Raw genomic sequence first — 26,072 nt, 5'->3', positions numbered from 1 at the left:
TAGTAGTATGACTGTGGGCAAGTTGCTTAGCCTGTGTCATAGTTTCTTTATCAGTAAAAAGTGGAACCTACCTTCAGAATTGCTGTGAAGATTAAATTATCTCATCTGTGTAAAATATCTGATGTATCCAGAATGGTGCAAGACATATGGTATTCATTAGCAATGTATTATTTTATTACGTAATCTCATAGAGCTAAGATATATTTTGTCATTTTACTAAAATTCTTGCCCAGATCTTGAATTAGAGATTTAAGTTTCATGTATAGTCAAAAAATCTTTTGTACAGATCTGCTTATATTTTCATGAATGTTTCATAGCATTCTGCTGTTATTAATAGAGCAGATATTTTATCATCATTAAATACTGCACTGTCATTGTGATTCAATGCAGTGTTTGGCACAAAGTTCTTAGGTATGAAGGACATCCATAATGACTAGCTATTTTTTTAAAGAAGATGCAAGATTTCAAGTACAAATAGCTGATATAGTAATGTAACAGAAGTTGCTCTAATGATAAATTTAGCATTTTCTTAGATTTTATGTATAGAGTTTGATCATCTATTTCCTGTTGATTGTATTATAATATTAAATACAAAGAAAGGTAAGAAAACAGCAGTATTGACCAAGAGTATTCTGTCAGATGAGAATATTTCAGTGATATATCCTTTCCAATCATTGATTTCTCTTTGCTTATCTCAAATTTATAATTCAGATTTATTTTATGTGTAATTATTTATCATAGGTCTAGAATCTGTTTTATTCTTGCATTGTTTAAGAAAATTATGTGGCAGGTTATATACTATAAATATTTTAAGAACGTTTTCATAGTGTCTTTTTAGAAAATAATATAATTATCGTAGCCCTGGCTGGCATAGCTCAGTGGATTGAGCGTGGGCTGGGAACCAAAGTGTCCCAGGTTCGATTCCCAGCCAGGGTACATGCTTGGGTTGCAGGCCATAACCCCCAGCAACCGCACATTGATGTTTCTCTCTCTCTCTCTCTCTCTGTCTCCCTCCCTTCCCTCTCTAAAAATAAGTAAATAAAATCTTTTAATAAAAAAAGAAAATAATATAATTATCACTACATTTAAAAATTTTTTATCACTACACTTTTAGTTGTAATTTCAAGTCTTCAATTCAGCTGAAGTGACAGTTGTTTTAGAGACCATTTCTATAATTGTTATGTTTTTTTATCCTTCTCTTTTCAGGACCAGGGTTCTGATCAAGCAGGAACAGAGAAAGCAAAGGGTAAAGAAAATTTATTTTTATTTGTGTTGTTAGTTTTATGAGTAAAGTGACCTTTTGAAGTTTTTCCCCAGGTTTATAAATTCATCCAAGTGAAATTGGAAGACCATCCTCCTTTAGTCTTCTCACTTTGTAGATAGCTTGATTAGCCACCTATTTTGCTCATTTTGTTTTTATTTGGGTGGTTTGTCTTCTTGTTGTGACAGACTTTATATATTTAGGACTTCTTTGTCAGTCATATGTGTACTCTGTACCTTTTATTTTTACTTAGTGCTGTCTTTGAAGGAAAGCTCTTAATTTTAATATAATTGAAGTTAGCAACTCTTTTCTGCCTTATCTTTTATTCCTTTTAGCCCATTCTTCACACGGGGGTTGGTAGGATTTTTTAAAAGTACCAATCACAATTATTATTCCCTGGCTTAAAAGCCTCAGTTGCTTTTAGAGAGTAAATCTATTAACCATAGCCTACAAGGACCTGAAGAATCTGCAACTTGCCTGCGTCTCTGACCTTATTTCTTAACACTTGCCCGATTGTTCATTGTATTTCAGGCATAATTAACTCTTTCTGTTACTTTTCTTCTTTTTGTCCATAATATTCTCCCTGGAGTTATTTACATGATTGCATTGCATCTCAGCTAAAGCATCTCCTCTTAGATTGGCTTTCTCTGATCACTACATCTAATAGTTTCCCACCCTCTAGTTACTTTCTCGTACTCTCCTTCATTCATCATTCTTTTCATACTCTGGTATTTATAGTTTAAAAAATCTATTCACCTCCCCTGGCCATTAAAATATATCAGTGAGAAGAGGGATCTTACTACTTTTGTTCATTATGTATCTCCTGTGCCTAAAATTGTATCTAGCAATAACATAGTCCACTCAATCATGCATATACTATGAATTTAATCTGTCCCCAGATTATATTTAAAAAAATAATTTCACTGTATTTGGATAAGAAAGGGAAAAAGAAATGGCCCTTCCCTCAAGTGTTGTTCTCTAGTGAGGTCATTTCCTGTTCTTTGAAAATTTTATATCTTCCTTTATCTCCCCAAACCTCTTCCCCTACCCTGTTCCAGGGGTGTCCAACCTTTTGGCATCTCTGGGCCACACTGGAAGAAGAAGAGTTGTCTTGGGCTACACATTAAATATATTGTGACATGTAATCATAAAAAAAATCTCATAATGTTTTAAGTAAACTTATGATTTTGTGTTGGGCTGCATTCACAGCCATCCTGGGCTGCATGTGGCCAGTGGACTGCAGGTTGGACACCCCTGCATCCCCTTCATACTCATTAGATGACCTTATCTCATATTTCAGAGGGTATAGAACCTGTTAGATGAGAATTATCTCAATTTCTACCACCAGTTCTGTAAACCATCTGTTATTTTCCCCCATCTTTTCTTTCCCTGCTATGACTATAGAAGTAGTTTCCTTTTGTCAAAGGAAGTGATTTGTGATCTGAATTCCATTTATTTCTGCTTTTTCAGGGATCTCAGTTACCTCTCCCCTTTCTTTTGTCTTCTACCACTCACTGTCAACTAGAGGCTGTCTATTGGTGTTTCAGTTCTATCCCATTAAAACAAAAGTCCTTTCTGGATTCTTTCCCTTTCTTGCTATACTCTTTCACTCTTACCTCCCTTTCACTTCTCAATCTACTTCACTATACAGCCCTTGCTAATGTCAAAATTTAATTTCATGTTGTTCCATTTCAAGGATAGTTTTCAATCCAACTTACTTTACTATGCTATCATCTCCTGCACAGATTTTTCATCCCCCCTGCCCTTTTCTAATGATACAAACAAACTTCACTTAGCATTTCACAAAGTGGATAGTCTGCAGTTGGGGAACTGCCCATTCCCTCCATCTTGAAACAAGATCTTCCCTTGTTTCCTTTGACACATTCTCCACATTTTGTTTGTTTCACAGATGCTATCGTTAGATGGCTATTTTCATGTTAAAATTTTATTATTTATTTTCTGTAACATTTCTGATTATTTTCTAAATATTTTCTACTCGTCTCTACCAAATGAAAGTTGATGTAAAAATTAAGCGTAACCTTGTCAGGTAAATAAGTGAGTCACATACCTTTGTTCTTTCTAGGAATGCAAACATTAGAGGCTGTCATGATGGCTAGGTATGAGGTCCAGCTGCTTTGGAAGTATTCCCTGGATTAGATAGCCCTTGTACTGTTTTTCCTTATTCCTGGAATCTTATACGTGTTCCCATCCTCGGGCTAGCTTCCATACATATGTCTATCTTGGAAGTAATTTCCTAAGAAACTTTCCATCTCCTCTAGTCCTCCCTCTGCATACTCTCACCCCACCTACCCATAGTTTATATATCCTTCCCGAGGATCCTCTACCATCTCCTATTGTACTTGGAATTAGCGTCTTAATTTCAAGACACCATCAATTATTAGAGCCATAGTCATTTCCTCAGGGGGGGAAATATTTACATCCTGAAAATCCTGTCATTTCATTACTGAGCTATATAGTGTGATCTTTTTAAAGACATTTAAATTCAGCCCTTAAATTCAGCTATATAGTGTGAGCCACCCAAGTGGCTCAGTTGGTCGGGGGGGGGACTCCTGGTCAGGGTACATGCCTGTGTTGCAGATAAGATCCTGCACATGGTGCCCAGGAAAGGTAACTGATCTGTGTTTCTTTTCCTCTGTTTCTCCCTTCTTTCCTCTCCCTCTAAAATAAGTAAAATCTTAAAAAAAAATAAAGACATTTAAGTCCCAGTTGGGGTTACAAATCATTCAAATGAAATATATACACATACTTTTTATCTATGGTTAATTTTGCATGATAACATGGCATTTACCTTCCTGCCTGATAGCTGGCAAGTCTCTTACAATTCTTACAAGTTTTTTACAACCTGAAAAATCTATTATAGTTAACAATATTTTTGAAAAGCTAATGCGAAAGAGCCTTAACTTCTTGGAAAATTGATACTTCCTTTTGCATTAAACTTTTTGCCATCTTGGCTTTTCTTGCTTTTGATACCTCACATATGTAATCCTTGTTTATGGCATTGTATTGTGTGTTATTTCATGGAAGAGATGATATTTTAACAATTTGTTTTTTAATGTTTATTATATAATAGTTGCCCAGTAAATGAATTTTAAACAAACAAATACCTTTGAACTTGGTACATTAAGGATGTAATCTGAGAGAAAAATAATGAAGATAAGGAGGAATGATTATAGTTCAACCAACCAAGAAAAACATAAATACTGGATGAAAGATGATAATTATGTGTAAGGCTGGTCTAAAAAAATCAGGAATTCACGGAGAAATAACAAATGGAATTAAATTGGCTTTGGCTGGAGATTAGTTTTTACATGGCTTCTTTTTCTTTTTTTCTTTCATTTCAGGTGACTTTTTTTTTAATCCTTATCCTAGGGAGGACCTACTTAATGATTTTAGAGAGAGGTTAGAGAGAGGGTAAGGGAGGTAGAGAGGTGGGGAGAAACATCAACGTGAGAGAGAAACATCAATCAATTACCTCTCATATACTCCCCAACCAGGTACCAAACCTGCAACTTTGGCATGTGCCCTGACTTTGAATTGAACCCCTGACCTTCCAGCCGAGCCATAAACTCAGTTGACTTTTAATAGTCCTTAGCTGTGCATATATTTAATGTTTTTTATATCTGTAGGTTAGCATACCTTGAAGAAAAGTAAGTTTTTAGCCTGTTGGATTTGTTCTACCAAGTTTTTAAAATTTTCTACATTTATACCATTTTTATGATACCTGGGAATGGCTTTATAAAGTTCTGTTGTAAAGGTATTACATTTTACAAAAGATTATAGCCAATTGTAAAATTTAGAGTCTTCGGGCAAATTAAAGCCATAATTATTGGATTTAATTTATATGTAAAGATATAACAGGGTTGTCACAAGATTATAAAAATATCAACTAAATTATTTAATAGCATTACTGCCTTTTGTTATTTATAATTCTGCCTGAAACCTCATGGTTGTTGTTGCAATGACTTTTAAATTTTTAATTATTTTAGGAATATTTTGAAAAGAAAAGGTTAAGATCAAAAATGAAGTCACTGGGAGTTTTATCTCCTGTCAAAAATTCCACTGTCAGTTTAGACCTCCTTAACCTGTATGTGGTAAATCAGATCTCTTGCCAGAAGAAAATACCTGGTAAGTCAGTCTTTCCAGTAGCATTTTGTTTGACTCTGATACTATCATAGCCTTGAGTTTTCTAATAAGTTTGTATTTTTAGAGCCCAAAGGTTGTGGAATGGAAACTAATTTTAAAACTTGAATTATAAATTTAAGTTTTTCAGTTGTGCTCTTAAATTAGAAGCCTTGTTAATTTTTATTGAAAATCTTTTGTTGCATAATCCATTTATTTTTATTTTTAGGTCGTGTGTTATATAAAATTAATTTTACAAGGTATGATTATTCTTGTTCAGTTAGTTCAGTCATTACTCTAATCAGATGGTTACCAAAGTTTAGCTAAAGGCCAGGGAATCAGTTTCTTTACTATCTTATGCTATCCAGAGAATTTGTTTGAAAGGAAGAGCTGGAAAGATTTTTGCCTCAGTGATTAATTCCCTGTCTCACAACTTGAATAATTTCTTATACATCCATGGGAAGTTAACTGTAGTAGTCTCATTTCAAAATAAAGTTCATTTTGGCCTGCGCTTGGATTATTCAAGTAAATAAAAGTTTAATCAGAGTACTTTTTAGATTGCTAGTGAGTTATGTGAGTTCTCAAATACATGATTGGCAAATATTTTTTCCCATTCATAGGTTGTCTTTTTATTTTGTTGATGGATTCCTTTTCCATACAGGATCTTTTTAGTTTGACGTAGTCCTATTTGTTTATTTTTGCTTTTGTTGCCTTTGCTTTTGGTATCATGTCCAAAAATGTTATTGCCAAGACTGATGTCAAGGAGCTAACCCCTTAGGTTTTCTTCTAGTTTTATGGTCTCAGGCCTTCAAGTCTTTAATCCATGTTGAGTTGATTTTTAATGTCTTATTTAAGATAAGGTTCTGGTTTCTTCTGGATGTCACTGACCAGTGATATATTTATTTTTTAAATATTTTTCTCTCTCCCACTTTATTTTCTTTTTTAAAAAACTTTTTTGTTGACACTATTACAGATGTCCTCCATTCCCCGCCCCCCACCCATTCCCCCTCCACCCGGCCCCACAACTCCCACCTTCACCACATTGGAGCCTGTGTTCATGGGCTTTGCATGTATGCATATAGGCTCTTTAGCTGATCTCTTCTAGTCTTCCCTCCTCACCTCTGCTCTGAGATCTGTCAGTCTGCTGCACGTGTTCATACATTTGGTTTTATTTTGTTCATCAGTTTGTTTTGTTCAATAGATTCTACATTACAAGTGAGATCATATAGTACTTGTCTTTCTCTGACTGACTCATTTCACTTAGCATAATATTCTCTAGGGTCCACCCATGCCTTTGTAAAGGGTAAGAGTTCCTCCTTTTTTACAGCCACATAGAATTCCATTGTATAAATGTACCACAGCTTTTTTTATCCACTCATCCACCATACTCAAAGATAAACTCAAAGTAGAAACAAGACTTGAATGTAAGTTGGGAAACGATAAATAGTAGCCTAGAAGAAAACAGTAGACAGATTATAGACAGTATAATCTCAGACATCTCTCAGAGCAATACCTTTGCTGATGCATCTCCTAACACCAGAGAAATAAAGGAAAAAATAAACAAATGGAACTGTATCAAACTGAAAAGCTTCTGCACAGCAAAAGTAACCATGAACAAACTGAAAAGGGAACCCACTGCATGGGAGAACATATGATACATCTGATAAGAGGTTAATTTCCAAAAGTCATAAAGAACTTACATACTTTAACACCAGGAAGAAAACAGTCCAATTAAAAAATGGGCAAAGGACTTGAGTAGACACTTCTCCAAAGATGACATGCAGATGACCCATAGACATATGAAAATGTTCAACATCACAAATCATCAGAGAGATGCAAATTAAAACCTCAGTGAGATACTACTTCACACTGGTGAGAATGACCATCGTTAATAAATCAACAAACAAGTGTTGGCGAGGTTGCAGAGAAAAGGAAACCTTAGTACACTGTCGGTGGGAATGCAGACTGGTGCAGCCACTGTGGAAAACACTATGGGGATAGCTCAAAAAACAAAAAATCTACCTTTTCACCCAGTGATCCTACTTCTGGGAATATATCCTAAGAATCCCAGACCACTAATCAAAAATAATATATGCACCCCAGTTTCTTTACATTCATATATTCAACATATGTTTATTGAGTGCCTACCATAAGTTTTATATTAGATGCTGGAAATTGAACAGAAAGTGATGGGGTCAGGACACACTACTCAAATTGATGGAACCTTGGCATATTCAGTGATTTAAGCTGAAGGAATTTGAGAAGCAGGATGCGCAGGAAGGATTCTCATGTGAAAGGCACTTTCCCTAAATATGGAGGATCTTTATCTCCAAGACAGAGGGGCACTGAGAGGAATCTAGATGAACAGGTCTTGCTGTTTTCCCCGATTTGCTACACTTAGCTCATTCCCTTTTTGTCCTATCACTTTTTGCCCTGACTTTCCACACTTCTTCAAACATAGCATGAAAACGCTCAGATTTAACCATCCCTTTGGGTTTTCTTTTCCATATAAAATTTTTTATATAAAACTTTATATTGAATACATTTTTTTTTGTTAATCTGTCTTTTGCTATAGGGGCCCAAGCCAAGAGTTTAGAGAGAAGTAAAGGAAAAAGATGTTTTTCCTCCCCTACAAGAACAAAACTTTATTAGCCAGGACTCATGACTGCAAATGACAGAAATTTTTAAAATATGTATTTATTTAATGTTATGGGCTGAATGTTTGTATCTCCTCCCCTCCCCGCAAGTTCATGTGTTGGAATCTGTCCTGCAGTGTTAAGATATTAGGAAGTGGGGTCTTTAGGACGTGATTAAGTTATGAGGGTGGAGCCCTCATGAATGGAATTAGTGCCCTTATGAGAGAGACTCCACGGAACTCTCCTGAACCTTTCTCCGTCTGAGGACACAGCAAGAAGATGGCTGTTTATGAATTGGAAGCGGGCCTCATCAGACAGCAAATCTGAGAGCACCTTTATCTTGGACTGCGGAGCCTCCCGGCTGATAAATTTTTGTTGTTTATAATTACCCCAATCTGTGGTGTTCTGTTTGTTACAGCCGCCTTCATGGATTAACACACGTAACTGAAAGGAAGAGCAGTGGTGCAGCTGGGCCTCAGAGACCGCTTGAATTAGGGACTTCGATGTTCTGAAGATTTTCACTTAAGATTTTGGCGTTATGCTCTCAGACTGTCTTCATCACTGAAACTTAAAATGTGGCCTTAAAAATCCTAATACTGCTCATGCTTTAGTTTTGCCACCAGGGAAATACTGAGGACTGTTTCCCTGCTCTGAATTTTTAAATTCCACTGGATTGATGTCATCTTACCCTATTGATGTTGGGTCCCAGCTCTGGAACAATTACCTAATACCAGAGGGATTTGATATTATTACTGATTCATCTTGGATCAGATGGCTACCCATAAAAACCAGTTATTTTTCCAGAGAGGTAGGGTTTTATAAGAAGATAGAAAGTCTATTCTAGAACTCTCCAGACTGTCCATGTGTAAAAAGCATTTCTCAGAATAGGAGAGTAGTTAAAAGTACGGAACAGATGAAATAATGATAACTTTTATAAGGAGAGACAAGGCTTCTGCTTCTGTCAAGTTTAAAAATCTATTAATAGTGAGGTAGAGTTAATGAAATACAGTAAACTGTAAGTGCTATAATAGAGAACATATGTAATGCTATTGCAGTATATAACATCGTATCTCATATAGTCTGGGGGTCAGGGAAGTCTTGGAGGAAGAAAAAGTAGAATATAATTATAGAGCCACTTTTATGAGGAGTATGTAAGATAAAGAAAAAGTTTACTTGAAGAAAAGTTTATAATGATTTTTTAAAAGCACATATAGAACATAATTTGTTTTAGTAAAATTCTAAGGTATACATTTATTTAATAAACATGGTATATCAAGCCATGCTTTTAAAAGATTTTATTATCCATTCTTATTTCTAAATATTTTTTGTTGTAGAAACTGTGAGAAAACCAATCCATGTGAATATGAATAGAGACATAAAAGTGCCCCTAAGAAAGCGTGATTTAGAACTACCGATATCGCCTCCCCGTGTACCATCAAACCTCTGCATTGATGATATAGAAAACAAGTAGGTTTTATCTAGATTATATATTATTAGGTATTTAAATTGATCATTACTGACACAGTTTTATTCATTTGGAAAGTGTACAAAGGGCTTATTCTTTTACATCCAGATTTTGTATTGTTGTATTGTTAAACTATTAAGACCTTTGTCAGATAACCTAATGTTCATACTGTTTTGTGTGCATAGCTTGACTTTCCTTTTCATAAAAATGTCTCTCTAGTAATAATATAATTTTACAAAACTCAACAATAGTATTGAGTAGGTCCCTGGAATGATTTAATTAGAGTGTCTTATGTTTTTATTTATTCGTATTGAACAGTATGAATTTTAATATATATATAAAGAGATGGTCAATTTTATTGCCATCTTTGCTTTTAATCTTCACCTTTTATTTTTATTATTAGTATTCACAATCAAAGAGCAAGCAGCAATGAAGAGCTGGGCCCAGTACAGGTGAGAATTTTTTTTAAAAAAATTATGAGTTATTTTAACAATTGTAGCATGCTACCAAATAATACAATTTTTGAATACCAGGGTAAACTAGTTATCCTTTAAAATTTTTTTAGTCTTTAAAATTATTCTTTTAGAAGTTTTTAATGTAAGGAGCATATACCATAAACATATTTTAGCTGACTGCTAGTGAGAAATCCTTTAGAGTTAAGGTAATGTAGAGTAGGCCTATGCATGCCTAACATTTGATTCTGCTTGTTACTGACAAATTGCAAAGGATAATTCATTTGGGGATTCTTACTTTGGGACCATGTGGTCATTGTCAATTTCTCTCTTCTGGTGTAGTGACCAAAGTGTTTTGTTTTATGTTGAATTATGATTTTCAAAATTAACATTGATCCTAAGATGGTTTTTCTTTTGAAGTATTTATTGCAAATAATTATCTTTTAGCAAGTAATATTTTAATCAATTAGAAAATGCATAGATTGTGATTAAAGCCTGAAATTCTAAGGTCCAGTACCATATTATTATCCTTTCTTTCCTTCGAATTGTCAAAGTTAAACTTCATCAAAAAGATAACGGCAGTGATACTAACATCTCTTTGACATCTCTTCACCTGAATTTGTGGGTTAATGGAGTGCAGATTTCCTGTCATGAAGAGATGACCAGCAGGAATGGAGTTTAGGGAGGAGAGGACCAAAGGTGAAAAGGCAGATAGAAAGGAGCTGTTCAGTACGTGCTTAGTTGATAACTTCTCTTGTCTTAGTAATTCCTGTCAATTAAAAAAATAAATAGTAGTTGTGAATTGCTGTAGATGTAGCCAAGTTAGGAGATAAATTAAGTATAATAAATAATTCCTCTTAGGATAAAAGCTTAATTCTCTGCACTTATAATTTATAGATAATTATAAATCCCCAAACTGGAATGTTCTTTGAAAACCTTTGAAATCATCCTTTTATAAAACTGTTGGTAGTGAAATTGAAAATAGCTGAGTGTATTTTATTTTTTTTTAAGATTTTATTTATTTATTTTTAGAGAGGGAAGGGAGGGAGAAAGAGAGAGAGAGAGAAACATCATTGTGCGGTTGCTGGGGGTCATGGCCTGCAACCCAGGCATGTACCCTGACTGGGAATTGAACCTGCGACACTTTGGTTCGCAGCCCACGCTCAATCCACTGAGCTACGCCAGCCAGGGCTTGCTGAGTGTATTTTATAATAGTTGATGGTCATAATCACAGTAAATGGCCAGTTGATCATGTCATGGTAGCCAAGTAAGCATGCAGTGGAAAGGGTCCTGTGAATGGCTGTACATAATTTCAGTAGTCATAGTAGTCTGCTAAAATATGAGTTGTGATGGCTTGATTCTTTTTATGATTTGACAAATGAGAACTGGTTAAATGTATGTTAATTAAAAATATACAAATACATTTATATAGATAGAGATGTGTAGTGCTAAAGTGTTTTTTAATCATCATATTCTCCAAAGTAAAAATTATAAAAGCATCTACATTTTAAAATACTGAAATATATTTGCCATAAAAATAACAAGACATGATCTATTACTAATTTAATGTAGAGTTAAAAAATAAAATTATTAATGATTACTATATTAATGTATAATGGTAGTGAGGAAGTGGTTGTATAAACACTGTTTTGTCAACAGGAATATTTAGTTTTGAAGTCTTTCATTTTTAGAACACACTGATTTTTTTTGGCCATATTTTTATATTTATTATTTAAACATTTTTAATTTATAAATTTATAATTAAACACATTATAGTTATATGTTATGGTATACTGTAGCTATATGTTATGATAGTATTCAATTTTATACAAGTATGTTTTCTGTTTTCAGAGAAGAGAAAATGAATTATTACATTCCAGTGATATGTGCTAGCCCTATGAAAGACCCAATAATTTTAGATAATGCTATGAAAAACTAATTACCCATTCACTTTGTACAATATAAGAGTAAAACTTGCATCCTAGATCAGCTTATAACTCATCTTTGCTCTATTAAATAGTTTATAGAATGGAGAATGAAACTCCTTGTAATCTCTACTTAAATAATCTACCTGTAGATTGCAGTTAGTGATTATTCCCAGAGGGGTAATAATGTTATACTTAATATGGCAGAAGAGAGAAAAGGGAGGCTAATGTCTAAGGCATAGTATTATGGAAGTAATAGCTTACTTTGGAAGGATTTCAGGAAAAGTGAAAAGAATTAAAATTAAATAATATACAAAAGAAAATGAGTTGAGAAAAACAGGTTAGAAGAAAAAGTGATCTGGGGCTCACTTGTCTCTACAGAAGTAGCATTAAGCCGATATAGAATATTCTGTTTTCTTTTGATTGTATGTTTCTTACTTCAGGGGATGGCTTTGCCTCTGTACTTCTGTTACTGCTTCCCTGAGACTGTGATAAACTATGAGACTTTATTTCCAGCTCTCCCTAACTTTAGATTTTTTTGTTTGAAAAAAGACATTGAGTTACTCTTTTTGTCTCCCTTTTTTTTCCCCCTGTTTCTACTATTGATTGTCTTTGGGACTCTGTTTTGTGGTTTATAAATAAAACATACTACAGATACAAATTATTATTGCCAGAATACTAAGTACCTTACACATTAACAAGTGGATTATCTCATCTGCTTTTTCCAACAATTTTCACACACTTTCCCTTATTGTACTCAATGATATTGATATTCAGAAAAATTAAAGTAGCAATCTGTAAAATTACTCAGTGAGTGGAAGAACTTAGATAAGTACAGCTGTTTCTTTGGGAGAAGCTATTATTTTCTGTTAGAGAAGTTTGATTTCTTTTATTTCCTTAAGATCCTGGTATTCTGGTTATTTTTCTTTTTAATACATATTTTTGTCTTTTTAACCTCTAAGAAAATGGTTAGCTCACCATGGTACCAACTGTTATACAAATACTGATATTACTCTCATTGTTAGAACAGTGTTTATTTTGTTTTTAATGAGGACACAGTTACGTTAAGAAAAAATTTATTTTCAATATAGATGTCCACTGAAATGGCATTTTGTAGTAAATAATTTTAATTGTGCATATGAACATTTACCATTCTGGCAGGTTTTTCCTTTCTGTTTTTCAGCTCAATAATGTTAATTATTCTAATTCCTTGGTTTCCAAATTAAATGAAAGTCAAGATGTTCTCTGTACATCATATGAAACAACACAATTTGGAACATTATTTGAAAGACTAAACAGGTGAGCAAAGCTATGGAAGGAAATAAAGAACCTATATCTTCTTTCTTTCAGTTAGTAATTTTTAATTTAAATTTTGATTTTAATGGACACAAATATTTTTAGTTAAAAATGCAAACACACTTAAGTAATACTAATAGAAAAACCCACCAGAAGTAAAACATAGCATTTAATTAAAATAGTTTTAGCTAATCATTTTCTAATGGATACACATACCTAAATTATTCATTTAAAAATATTTCGGGCAAAGGTGTTTTTCACCTGTTTTATAATCTTCATGAATTACTAGTTTCTTTTTCTGTATCATAAACATATTAATAACTTTTTCCTTTATGGTAGTTGATCAGTGCCCACTTTTATTTTCTTGGTGTCTATATATAAACCCTGGTTTATTGTTTTAAGTCTGTTAAAACTTGCAAAACCAGTTTGAGTCAGTCTTTATGATTGTGGTGAAAAACCTAGACTCTGTAATTCTATTCCAGTCTTCCTTATTTTAGTAAATGGCACCACTATTCACTCAGTTGCTTAAACCAAAATAAAAGTTGTCCTTGATTCCTTCCTCCTCCCTTCAACTCCCAATATCCGTTTCATCAACAAAGTATTGTCAATTGTATAATTTAACGAACTTTAAGATTATCCTCATGTGTCTATCTCCACGGTTCCATTTCAGTTTAAGCTATCACTGCCTCTTGCCTGGAGAATTGTAACAGCCACATAACAGTTGTTTCTGTTTCCTCCTGGCCCTTCAATCCAATTTTAAAATGACTTTATTAATGTATAATCAACATACAACAAACTGCATTTATCTAAAATGTGCACTTTGATAAGTTTTGACATGTTAAATATAGTGAATATGCAATAATATTCATCATCCCCAGTAATTTCCTTGGGCACGTTTGTAATCCGTTCCTCTGTTCAATTCACATTTTACCCTCATCCCAAGGTAAATACTGATCTACTTTCTGTATGGAGTTCTTGTGGTGCTAAGGTTATTTTCTTCTTTATTTTTTTTTAGGTATAATTTATTTTTTTTATTGCTGTACAAGTACAGTTGTCTCCATTTTCCCACCACCGCTTCCCCCCACTTCACCCTCAGTCCTGTCCCCCGCCCCCTCTGGTTACTGTCAGATTGTTCTTAATTTCAGTGTCACTGGTTTTATTTTGCTTGCTTGTTTGCTTTGTTGATTAGGTTCCACTTATAGGTGAGATCATATGGTATTTGTCTTTCACTGCCTGGCTTATTTCACTTAGCTTAATGTTCTCCAGTTATTTTTTTTCCTACCATTTTTTACTAGATAACAGGCTAATAATACTATTTATTTTATTCTTTAGTGAGCTTTGGTAGTTTATGTTATACAATGAATGAATCCTTTTTTCTATGTTGTAGAATTTATTGACTTAAATTCATTCAGAAAATCATCTTTTAAACACTAAACTCTTTAACATCTGTAGTGATGTCTTTTTTTCTCATTATTAATATGGTCAGTTGTATTTTTTCCCTTTCTTACCATTCATTCTGATTAGAGACTTACCAACTTTATCTTCTAACTGAATCGTCTCTCAGTTTCACTTTTTTTTTGGGGGGGGGGGCGGTGCTCATTCAGTTTTATTGCAATATTTTTGACACTTTCCATGCTGTATGGTTGTTTTTGCATTCTAGAACTAATATGCCAAAGAAGCATTAATTCTGACATTTGTTTTAGCAGTAAGGGCCCTCCCTGAGACAAGTCTGACTTTTACTGCAGCCTCCCCTGCTCTTCAAATTTACTGCGTGCTTTCCACAGCCTGACCAAGGGCACTCTGTAATAGAAGGATTTTTCTTACTTATTGGATTAGCTCCTAGGCTGGCATTTTTATGGTAGAGATGCACCTATTGATTGTTGGCTAAAGAACATAGCTCTTATTTTTCTATTTTTAGTTCATTGAATTCTGCTTTTACCTTTATTTCCATTTGTCTTTAGTTTTTCTTCTTGTCACCTAACATGTGGTCTGTCCTGGAGAATGCTCCATGGACACTTGAGAAAAATGTATTTCTGCTGCTTTTGGGAGAAATGTCAAAAAAAAAATCAAGTAAGTCCATCTGGTCCAGTGATTTTCAACCTTTTTCAGCTCATGACACACATAAAGTAATTACTAAGATTCTGTGGCACATCAAAAAATAAATTTTTTTGCTGATCTGACAAAATTTTGATTCACTCATACTGAATGGTTGTTGTGTTGGCTGTTGTCATTTTTTTTACTTCACAATCTAAAGGAAAAGAGGTCAGTGCCCCTGACTAAATTGTCAGGTGTGGCATGTTTTAAAAATTCTTGTAGCACATTGGTGCACTTTGACACACTAGTGGAAAATTGCTGATCTAGTCTACTATGCCATTTAAGATCACTGTTTCCTTCTGGATTTTCTGTCTAGATAATCTATCCATGATGTCAGTGGGTTGTCAAAGTCCCCTACTACTATTGTATTACTGTCGATCTCTTCTGTATATTCATCCATATTTGCTTTATATGTTTAGGTATTCTTACTTTGGGTGCGTAAATGTTTACAAGAGTTACATTGTTTTGTTGTATCAGTTCCTTTATCATTATGAAATATCCTTCTTTGTCTTTCTTTATTGCCTTTGTTTTAATGTCTGTTTTCTGAAAAAGGTATTGCTATCCTAGCTATTTAACAAAATCTGTTCGCATGAAATATCTTTTTCCATCTCTTTACTTTCAGTCTGTGTGTGTCTTTGAGTCTGAAGTAGGCCTCTTCTAAGCAGCATATGTACAAGGTTTTTTTTTTTAATCCATTCAGCCTATGTCTTTTGTTTGGAGCACTAGGCCATTTATAATTAAAGTAATTTTTAATAGGTATGCAATTATTGCTATTAATTGTTTTCTGCTGGTTTTGTAGTTCTCTCTTCCTTTCTTATTCTCTTGATCTCTTGTATGTTGGTAACTTTCTATAGTGTTATAGTGTTATGACTTTCTTTATATTTTTTATTATATGTTTTTGCTTTGTGATTACCATGTGCTTCATATATACCAAATTATGTTTATAGAATTCTGTTTAAAGTGGATTGTTATATAAGTTTGATCACGTTCTAAATCTACTACAATTTTTACTCCCTCCCTCCATGTTTATTTTTTGTTATTTTTTTACTTTTTTGAATGTGTTTATGTGTTTCCCTTTATTGTTGTAATTACACAATTTTTGTCTTTGTATTAGCTTTATAGTTGGTTGATTCACTGCTTTTACTAAGCGCTTGCCTTAGCCAGTGAGATTTTTTTCCTTTATTTTCTTATTCATGTTTCTGACTACTTAAAAAAGTCCCTTTAATAGTTCCTGTAATATTTACTGTTCCTGTTTTAGTGGTGATGAACTTCTTCAGCTTTTTCTTGTCTGCAAAACTGTTTGTCTCTCCTTTCATTCTAGATGACAGCCATGCTGAGTAGAATAATAATAGTTGTAGGCTTTTGCCTTTCAATTTGAGTATTTTGTGTCTTTTTTTTTTCTGGCCTGCAAATTTTCTATTACAAAAATCAGCTGAGAGGTTTATAGGAGCTCCCTTGAACAAAGTTAACTTCTTTTCTTTTGTTACTTTTAGGATTTTCTCTTTGTTTATAAGCTTTGCATTTTAATTATATGTCTAATTATGATGTGAACCTCATTGGATTCATCACTTTGGGAACTCCACATTTTCTGGACATGTATGTCTGTTTCCTTCATCATGTGGGGAAGTTTTCAGTCATTTGTTCAAATAGTTTTTCAGTGCTTTTTTCTCTCTCTCTTCCCCTTCTGGTATCCTTATGATGTGAATATTGTTATGTTTGATGTTGTTCCTGAGGGCCCTTAAACTGTCTTCATGGTTTTTAAAAAAAATTCTCTCTGTGTTTATGCCATTTCAATTGGGCGTTTTCCACTGCTATGTCTTCCAGACTGCTGATGTGATCCCCTGATCCATGTGATCTGCTGTTGATTCTATCTACTGTATTCTTCACTACAGTTATTGTGTTCATTTCTGACTGGTTCTGTTTTATAGTTCCTATACCTCTTTGTGTAAGTCCTCATTAAGTTCATCTATTCTCCCCCTAAGTTCATTGAGCATCATCTTTATAACCAGTTTTTTGAACTCTATCTGGTAGATTACTTTGCCTCACTTTCATTTAGTTCTTTTCCAGGAGTTTAGTTCTGTTCTTTCATTTGAGACTTGTTGCACTGTCTCATTCTAGCTGACTCCCTGTGTTTTGTTTGCATGCATTTAGGGCAGATTTATTGTGTCTTTTCATCTCGACAAAGAGGCCTTATATAGAAAGTGTTTTGTAGGGCCTGGTGGTGCAGTCTCCCTGGTCACTTGAGATCAACCCTGTTTGGGTTGAGTGCCCCCCTATTCTAGTTGGGCCATAATTTCTACTGGCAGTCAGTGGGTGGGGTTTACCCACAAGCTGACTGGCTGTGGGGACAGGCTGTCATTCCAGTGGGCTAGGTGTTGTAAGGGGGATGATTCCATAGAGTGTGAATTGCTTTAGTGGGGCCGTGGTACCAGCTGAATTTCCTCTTTGAGTGTGTCATTTGTGGAGCTGTTTGGTGCTCTGATGTGGCCTGAGCCCTCCACTGGGTATGTTGGGTCTGGAGTATACTGGGAAGTGCACAGGTGTAAGCCAGGGTCAGCTGCTTGTATCACACCTAGGGCTGCCTGGTGGGACTCTAGCTGATTTGCAGTTGGTTGCTGCTTGTGCTGGGCTTGGAGAGGCTGTGGTGTGAACCGAGGCTGTCTGCCACTAGTGTTGGACTTAGATGGAACTTTCAGACCGAGACTGGCCACTGCTTTTGTTTGGAGCCACTTGATGGGAGTTAACAATGCAAGTTGAGATGTGTCACCACTCATGCTCTGTTGGGGCCACCTAGGAAGAACTACAGAGCACCCCCTTTGGTTTGTGTACCTTTGAGAGATTTTGGGAAAAGTCTGCAGTACAATCTGAGACAGACTGTTTGTGTGGAGGAACCACTGGTAGAGGTTTGGGCCGGGGGAGTGTGGTGGGTGGGGTCTCAAGGAATCACGGGGCCAGGGAGAATGGTGGTAGTGTAATGGAGAGCACAGATTTGGCTTACCCCTGTGCTGCACTGGCTGGGTGAGTGGAGAGCTCACTGAGGGAGCAAAGGCGTTTGCCAGAGCTTTCATCACTTGGAGAGAGTTGCCCCAACTTTTGCCTCTCTAGCACTCACCCTGAAGATAGTCAGTTTAATAGTCAATTTAGTGTCTCCTCATATGTCCCTGGTGCTTTTTGACCTGCTGCCCCTGTGCTGGAGCTTAGAGTGAGTGAGTTTTGGGTGAGTGAATTTGTGTGCTACAAACAGCATGCTTTGGTCTCCTGCAGCCCTTTGTTTTTCACAGAGGCACTCCCTGTTCATTTTCACAACGAGATATTACGGGGACTTCTTTTCCTGGCATTGGTGCTCTGGGCTGGGGGGCCAGGTGTGGGGCTGGGACCCTTTGGGGATCTCTGCAGCTGAGATGTCCCTCCTGACTCTTAGTTGCCACACCATGGGTGTTTGTCCTGCCTGTCCTGTATCTCTGCCCCTACTACCAGTTTTGACATGGCTTTTTCTTTAATTTAAAAAAAAAATCTTACCTGAGGATGTGTTTTATTGATTTTAGAGAGAGAGTGAGAGAAACATCAACCAGTTGCCTCCCATATGTTCCCTGACTGGGGATTGAACCTGCAACTGTTGGTGCATGGGATAGTGCTCCAACCAACTAAGCCACCTGGCCAGGGCATGGCTTTTTCTTTATATCCTTAGTTATAGGAATTCTGTCCAGCTGGTCTGCAGGGGTTCTCAGTGATGGGTATTCTATAATTTAGTTTTAATTTGATGTGACCATGAGAAGAGGTGGGCACAGAATTTATCTACTTTACCATTTTGACTGGAAAACCCAGTAATACATTCTTTTTGCTTTATACCAACAATACATTCTTTTTGCTTTACACAGTTAAAAGCACTATAAAACATGTTTTTTTGTACATAAGCACACATTTTTTATTTTTGATGGTCTTCATTATTTTATATGGATCTAGAGTTCCATCTAAAAAAGTGTCTGGTGACACTTTTCTTTTGCTTGGAAGATTTTCTTTAAATATTTCTTGTAGTATGGTTCTTCTGGTAATTCTTTCATCTGTTGTATATTTGTAAATCTTTATTGTCTTCCTTTCAAAAGATGTCTTTTGACTTGCATTGTTTTTAATTAGAAGTTGGCTATCTTTCTTATTTTTTAAAATTATTTTATCCTCATCTGAAGACATTTTTTCATTGCTTTAGAGAGAGAGGAAGGGGAAAAGAGTATAAGAGAAACATTGACTGATTGCCTTACATATATGTCCTGACTGGAGATTGAACCCACATCCTAGGGGAAAAGAGTATAACAGAAACATTGACTGATTGCCTTACATATATGCCCTGACTGGAGATTGAACCCACATCCTAGGTATGTGCCCTGACTTGGAATAGAACCCACAGCCTTTCGGTGTACAGGATGATGCTCCAACCAACCAAGCCTCACCGGCCAGGCCACTGCCATTCTTTTCTTAATATCTGTATATATAATATATATCTTTTATTTTTTTTTTTAAGATTTTTTTTGTCATGGATTTTCTACTATGGATTTCTATCCTATGATTGGGATGTCATTTTCATTTTACTTCTTGTGTTTATGCTGTGTTGAGAATCTTGATCTGTGGACTTACTACTTTTATCAAATTTGGAAAAAAATTCAGCTATTAATTGTTCAAATATTTTTTGTCTGATTTCTCTCTCCTCTTGGGGACTCAAGTCACATGTAAATTAATTCAGTTGAAGTTGTGTCACAGTTTACTGATGCTTTTTATTTTTTATTTTTTTCCCATTTCATTTTGCATAGATTATATTGCTATATCTTCATTAATTGTATCTTCTTTGGTGTCTAATCTGGTAAACCTATTCAGTGTACTTTTCATGTCTAGAAGACAGATTTAACTCTTCTTTATGTCTTTCATGTATCTCTTTAATACACTCATTCTTTGCTCTCTCTCCTTGAATATAGAGAATATCATTGTAACGCTTTTATTGTACTGGTCTACAAATTCTGTCCCTTCTGTCGGTTCTTGGTCTGTTTCTAATAATTGATTTTTCTCCTCATTGTGGATTATATAACTTTGTTTTATTGCCTTCCTGGTAATTTTGTTTGGATTCTGTACATTTTGAATTTTATCTTTTTGGTTTCCGGTAATTTTTGTACTCCTGTAAACTGTACTAAGCTTTGTTCTGGGATATAACTTATTTAGTTGGAAATAGTGTGATCTTATTGAGGCTTTCCTTAAACTTTGCTAAATGGAATGAGATATGTCTTCAGTCTATGGCTAATTCTGTCTCCTGCTAAGACAATACCCTTCTGAGTCCTCTCTGATTTCTTTTTGAATTATAAGGCTTTCTACTCTTGCTGGTAGGAATGCAAAATTTTTCCCATCACTGTGTGAGCTCCTAGAATTGTTCAGACTTCTCACCGTGGGTATTTCTTTTCCCAGCCTTGGGTAATTACCTCATACGCATGTGCTGATCAGTACTGACCTGGAGATTTGAGAATTCTCTGCAGATCTCTGGAGCTCCTTCTTTGTAGCACTTGCCTTCACAGTACTCTGCCCTGTGAGCTGTATCATCTAGTGTTTCTCTGAACCTCAAGCTCTATGTCCTCAACAAAGGCAGTCTGTAGCCTCTGACTGGGTATGCCCTCCCTATTGTGTGGCTTGAATACTCTCTCCAGGCAGTGAACTAGGAGAAATCATAGGGTTCACCTCATTTGTTTCCTCTCTTTCAGACATCATTATGCTGTTCTATCTGGTGGCTGGCTTATATCTGAAAACCATTGTTTAATATATTTTTCTTCTCTCTTTCTGTGTCAGGAAGCAGGATAAATCTGTTCACTCTTATTTCATTTTGAGCAGATGGAAGTCCTGAAATCCATATTCACTCAGCAATCAGGCTGATATTTTGCAAGTTAATTTTACTTTTATACTTAGAACTTCTTACTGTTTTTCCCCAAATAAAGTTGTACATCATCTGGCCCTTTTGTACCTTTTAAGACAGGTCACAAGTTTCCTTTCACTGTTGCTAACTTTATTTCTCTTCTTTTTGTTTCTCAAACATGCTGCAAACTCTGCATTGGTTCTTATTATTCCATCCCTCTGGTATGTGCTTACTTCTTTTTATGCATGTCTATACATGTTCATGTCTATACATAACAGAAGAGCATTATTCTGCCGTAAACACTGATGACATCCATATTGAGAAACAATGTAGGACCATGATCTGTGAGTATTCATGGGCAAAACATTTCTTTCCTTTAATACCAAACTGAATTATTTTATCTCTCTATCCTCAACATGTGGTGTACTGTCTGGAACACAGCAGATGTGACCGTTCATTAAATATTTAAGAAGTAACTTGAAAAATAGAATTAGAAATCAGTTAGTTATAGCAGTCTATGTTTCTTTTCTAAGTTTTTTGTACCTATAATCTCTGAAACAACCTAACGCTAACTGATTATAGGTAGCCAATGGCAACAGAGTCCAGAATATCTTGATTTATAATTATTTTCTATGATACCTTTGATTTTTTTGTACAGGTTGAACATAACCTAGAGTTATGATTTCTGTAATAGAAGGGAACTTACATTATCTGGTTTAACCATTTCATCTAATTCATCTTATCTCTTGGCTTTATTACTTATATATGCATTTGTATTTTTATTGTTCTTCCTTGGGGACATCAGAGTTGTTTTTATATTTTTGTTCGGTTGAGAAAAATCTATTATATTGTCCTCATAACTATTTGATTTAATATTTTAACACTGAGGATAATTTTTCTCTGTGCAGTCTTAAAAACATCTTTCTCTGGTTAAATGGAACATCAGTGACATAGTAGTGGTTTTCTAGGTTATTTGCTAGATGTTATTATAGAAGATATACTAGAGTTTGGTCATGTTTTGTTAATATAACAATAAATTGAACCACATAATGATTTTGCATATTGAGATACTAAACTAAGTGTAGTTTATTTTATACTCACTAAGGCATTATAAGTGCAATAGACAAATTTCCACCCAAAGTGATATTATTTATTTAAATTTGAAAAATAAAAACAAAATCTAGGCAAATGTCAGTAGTTACTCAAAGTCTTTTCTCAGAATTTAAGAGTTTCTGAATGAAAATGCTTTTCTTGCTAAATATGGTTTTATTTACCCCAAAGTCCAGGAAATAGGAATTTCCTCACTGGAAGACCTGCTGTTGTTACGGGTGAAGATGGTGGGAGCATGGATAAGAGAAGACACTCAGACTTCATTGCTGAAAAAGAATCCACACAACATATTTGGGAAGAAAATAGGAAAGACATTTCAAATTTTTTTGAAGTTGTGAACCAGCCAACCCCTGGCCTTTTGTCAGAGAATTTTAACTCTTTTATTAATGAAAATGTGAACAATTTATTAAAAATAGATCAACAGACCATAAGAAAACCATTTGACAAGTGTGGTTATGAGAGAGAGATTTGTGTGCTTACCAGTTCTGATGAAAACCATCTCTCTGAGAGATGCATTGGAAGTATTTTTGTAGATCCAGAGTTGAATTTTAGTAGTTCCAGCTTTAATAAAATAAGTTATCCGCAAAAGTGTGAGCCAAACAAGAATGATCAGAATGAGTACAACTATAATGAGGGGAATAATCCTAGTACATCTTTTGAGAAGGATTGCTGTCTAGCCAGCTATGAAAAAAAAGGTTGGTGTTAAAGGTGGAAAATGTACTAGTCTGTTGGGTTTTTCTTTTTTCAGTTTTGTGTGTATGTGTGTGTATTTGTGTGTGTATTTGGAGGAATATGAAATTAAACATAGAATGACATTGTGGACAGGCATTTCCCTCTATTTGGGTCATACTAAATGGCTTCTAATTAAAAAATAGAAATAGTTTATTCTCAAGTTTTAGTTCAATGCGTATTTTTATTTTTAAAGGAAAATTTCAAAGGGACTACCAAGAGAAGACAACGCAGATAGAAATCGAGAAATATCCGGTGAACACTATGTAAGTTTTTAGGTAAATCCGAAGAATGCAAATCAGAATTTAGTGTCATGCACGTTGAAGGTTGAATTGATGCTGAGCGGGGTAGGCATATTGTTTTCTGAGGCTGGGCAGGCTGCCCTCAAAGGATTACCAGTTGTCAGATTCTTAATTATATCACCCTGCTTGAGTGTATAGTTCTCATATTTGCCAGGGCAATGGTATCTTTTCACCTGAATTTTGATGTTAATTAGATTTGAGAAAACTTGACTTGAACACATAGTTCAAGATACTTATACACCTTCCAGAATATTAATTTATTAATTTACAGTAAGAAATAAAAGGATTGCATATATAGGAATGCTCACTGGTATAATAAGCATATTTTCTTTTTATTTTATTGATTATGCTATTACAGTTGTCCTGATTTTTTTACCCCTTTAGCCCCCTCCACCCAGTACCCTCTACTCCCTTAGGCAATCCCCCTAACATTGTTCATGTTTGTAGGTTATGCATTCAAATTCTTTTAGTACTCTATTTCCTGTACTGTACTTTACATCCCCATTGCTATTCTGGAACTACTTATTTGTACTTCTTAATCCCCTCACCTCTTCACGCATTCCCCCAAACCGCCCTCCCATCTGGCAACCATCAGAATGCTCTCTATATCCATGATTCTGTCTCAGTTCTTCTTGTTCCCTGTTTGTTTTTTAGATTCAATTATTGATAGATATGTATTTTTGCCATTTTATTGTTCATTGTTTTGATCTTTTTTTTTTAAATAAGCCCCTTTAACATTTGTTGTGTTAATGAACTCCTTTTGTTTTTTCTTGTCTTGGAAGCTCTTTATCTGCCCTTTGATTCTAAATGGTATCTTTGCTGGGTAGAGCAGGCTTGGCTGTAAGTTCCTGCTTTTCATAACTTTGAGTATTTCTTGCTAATCCAGTCTAGCCTGCAAAGTTTCTTTTGAAAAATCAGCTGACAGTCTTATAGGAATTCTCTTATAGGTAACTACCTGCTTTTCTCTTGCTGCTTTTAAGATTCTCTCTTTATTTTTAACCTTTAGCATTTTAATTATGTTTCTTGTAGTGGACCATTTTGTATCCATCTTGATTGGGACTCTCTGTGTTTCTTGGACTTGCATGTCTATTTCCTTTGCCAAATTAGGGAAGTTTTCTTTCATTACTTTTTTCAAATAGATTTCCAATTTCTTGCTCTTTCCCTTCTCCTTCTAGAACCTGTATGTTGTGCATATTGGACCTCCTGAAGTTGTCCAAGAGGCTACTTATACTATCCTCATTGAGGGGGGGGATTCTTTTTTCTTCTTGTTCTGATTGGTGGTTCTTTGCTTCCTTATGCTCCATATCATTGATTTGATTCTTGGCTTCATCCACTCTAATTTTGTTTCCCTGTAAATTGTTCTTTATTTCAATTAGTATATCCTTCATTTTTGACTGGATCTTTTTTATGCTGTTGAGGTCCTCATTAAGTTCCTTGAGCATCCTTATTACCAGTGTTTTGAACTCTGCATCTGATAGATTGTTTATCTGTGTTTCATTTAGCTCTTTTTTTGGAGTTTTGATCTGTTCTTTCATTTGGGCCATGTTTCTTTGTCTCATTTTGGCAGCCTCCCTGTGTTTGTTTATATGTTTTAGGTAGAGCTGCTTTGACTCCATGTCTTGGTAGAGTGGTCTAATGTAGTAGGTGTACTATAGGGTCCAGTGGCACAGCCTCCCCTATCACCCAAGCCGAGTACTCAAAGTATGTCATTTGTGTGGGCTGAGTACACCCTCCTCTTGTACTTGAGCCTTCGTTGCTGTTGGCAGATCAATAGGAGGGATTTACCCAGGCCAGTCAGCTGCAAGAATTGCCTGTGACCACTTACCACCAACCCCTGCCTTCCATGGAGGATCAGCTGTGCAGGGGCAGGGTGGAGGTGCTCTGAAGTGGTCTGGAGCTGTCTCCTGGGTGCACTAGCCCTGGGGTTTCCCAGGTGATGCAGGCCAAAGTCAGCCCCCACCTGTGTTTTTCCCAGGGCCTCTCTGCCTGAGCTGTAAAGCGATCTGAGATGGCTGCTACTTGTGCTGGGCTTGGAGATTCCCAGGTAAAGTCAAGCTGTGAATCTAGGCTGGCTGCTGCTAGTGCCAGGCCTGGGGCTCACTAACATCAGCTGTTACTTGTTTGATCAGATTTAGGAAGTTGTGAAGCATGAGCCAAGACTGGCCATTCTTTTGGAAAAGCAGCTTGGGTGGGCCTGTAAGTTGGGTGGGGCAAAGTCCTTAGGGATCTCCAAGGCTAGACAAACACTGTTAGCCTGGTTGATGGAGTCTCAGATATGGCACCAGCCTGCTGGCTCCGTGGGGGAAGGTTTTAGCAAAGGAACAATGGCCTCTCCTTGCCTTGATGCCAGACACTTCAGTTTCTCCCGTGTCACTGGTGCCTTTCAAGCTGCTACCCCAGTGCTGGAACTCAGTGGGAGTGAGTCTGAGTAGGTGAGTCCATGTGTAGGTTAAGAGGAACTGCTTGGGACTGCAGAAGTTTTTTCCACTGACTCTGTCCATGCTGGTTTTTGCAGCCAGAATTTGTGGGGACTCACCTTCATAGCATGGAATCCTGGGCTAGGGTCTCTGGTGTGGGGCTGGGGTTCCTTACTTTGGAGATATCCCAGCCAAATTTTTATCCCTCACACGTGTGAGGGACCAGCCCATTCTGAGTCTGTGCCCCACCTACCAGTCTGGATGGATGTGGTTTCTTTAATTTCGTAGTTGTCAGACTTCTATTTAACTCAGTATCTGACAGTTCTGAGTGATGGTTGTTATATGTTTTAGTTATAATTTT

The 26,072-nt window shown here is 35.6% G+C and overlaps 1 protein-coding gene across 1 annotated transcript in view; it reads left to right on the top strand.

The window, feature by feature from the left end:
- Positions 1–1,206: 1,206 nt before the first annotated feature.
- The window catches only part of C2H12orf40 (chromosome 2 C12orf40 homolog), a 40,774-nt gene continuing 15,908 nt past the window's right edge, over positions 1,207–26,072 (top strand). Inside the window, exons 1-7 of the mRNA XM_036019173.1 lie at positions 1,207–1,246; positions 5,269–5,407; positions 9,372–9,504; positions 9,906–9,954; positions 13,063–13,178; positions 22,435–22,958; positions 23,189–23,258. Of these exons, the coding sequence (XP_035875066.1) occupies positions 5,302–5,407; positions 9,372–9,504; positions 9,906–9,954; positions 13,063–13,178; positions 22,435–22,958; positions 23,189–23,258 (998 nt within the window). The 5' untranslated portion in view covers positions 1,207–1,246; positions 5,269–5,301. The remainder of the gene's footprint in view (positions 1,247–5,268; positions 5,408–9,371; positions 9,505–9,905; positions 9,955–13,062; positions 13,179–22,434; positions 22,959–23,188; positions 23,259–26,072) is intronic.

The sequence above is a fragment of the Phyllostomus discolor genome, chromosome 2 (genome assembly GCF_004126475.2).
Source record: "Phyllostomus discolor isolate MPI-MPIP mPhyDis1 chromosome 2, mPhyDis1.pri.v3, whole genome shotgun sequence".
NCBI classification, from domain to species: Eukaryota; Metazoa; Chordata; class Mammalia; order Chiroptera; family Phyllostomidae; genus Phyllostomus; species Phyllostomus discolor.
This window is presented reverse-complemented; position numbering and strand designations above follow the sequence as displayed.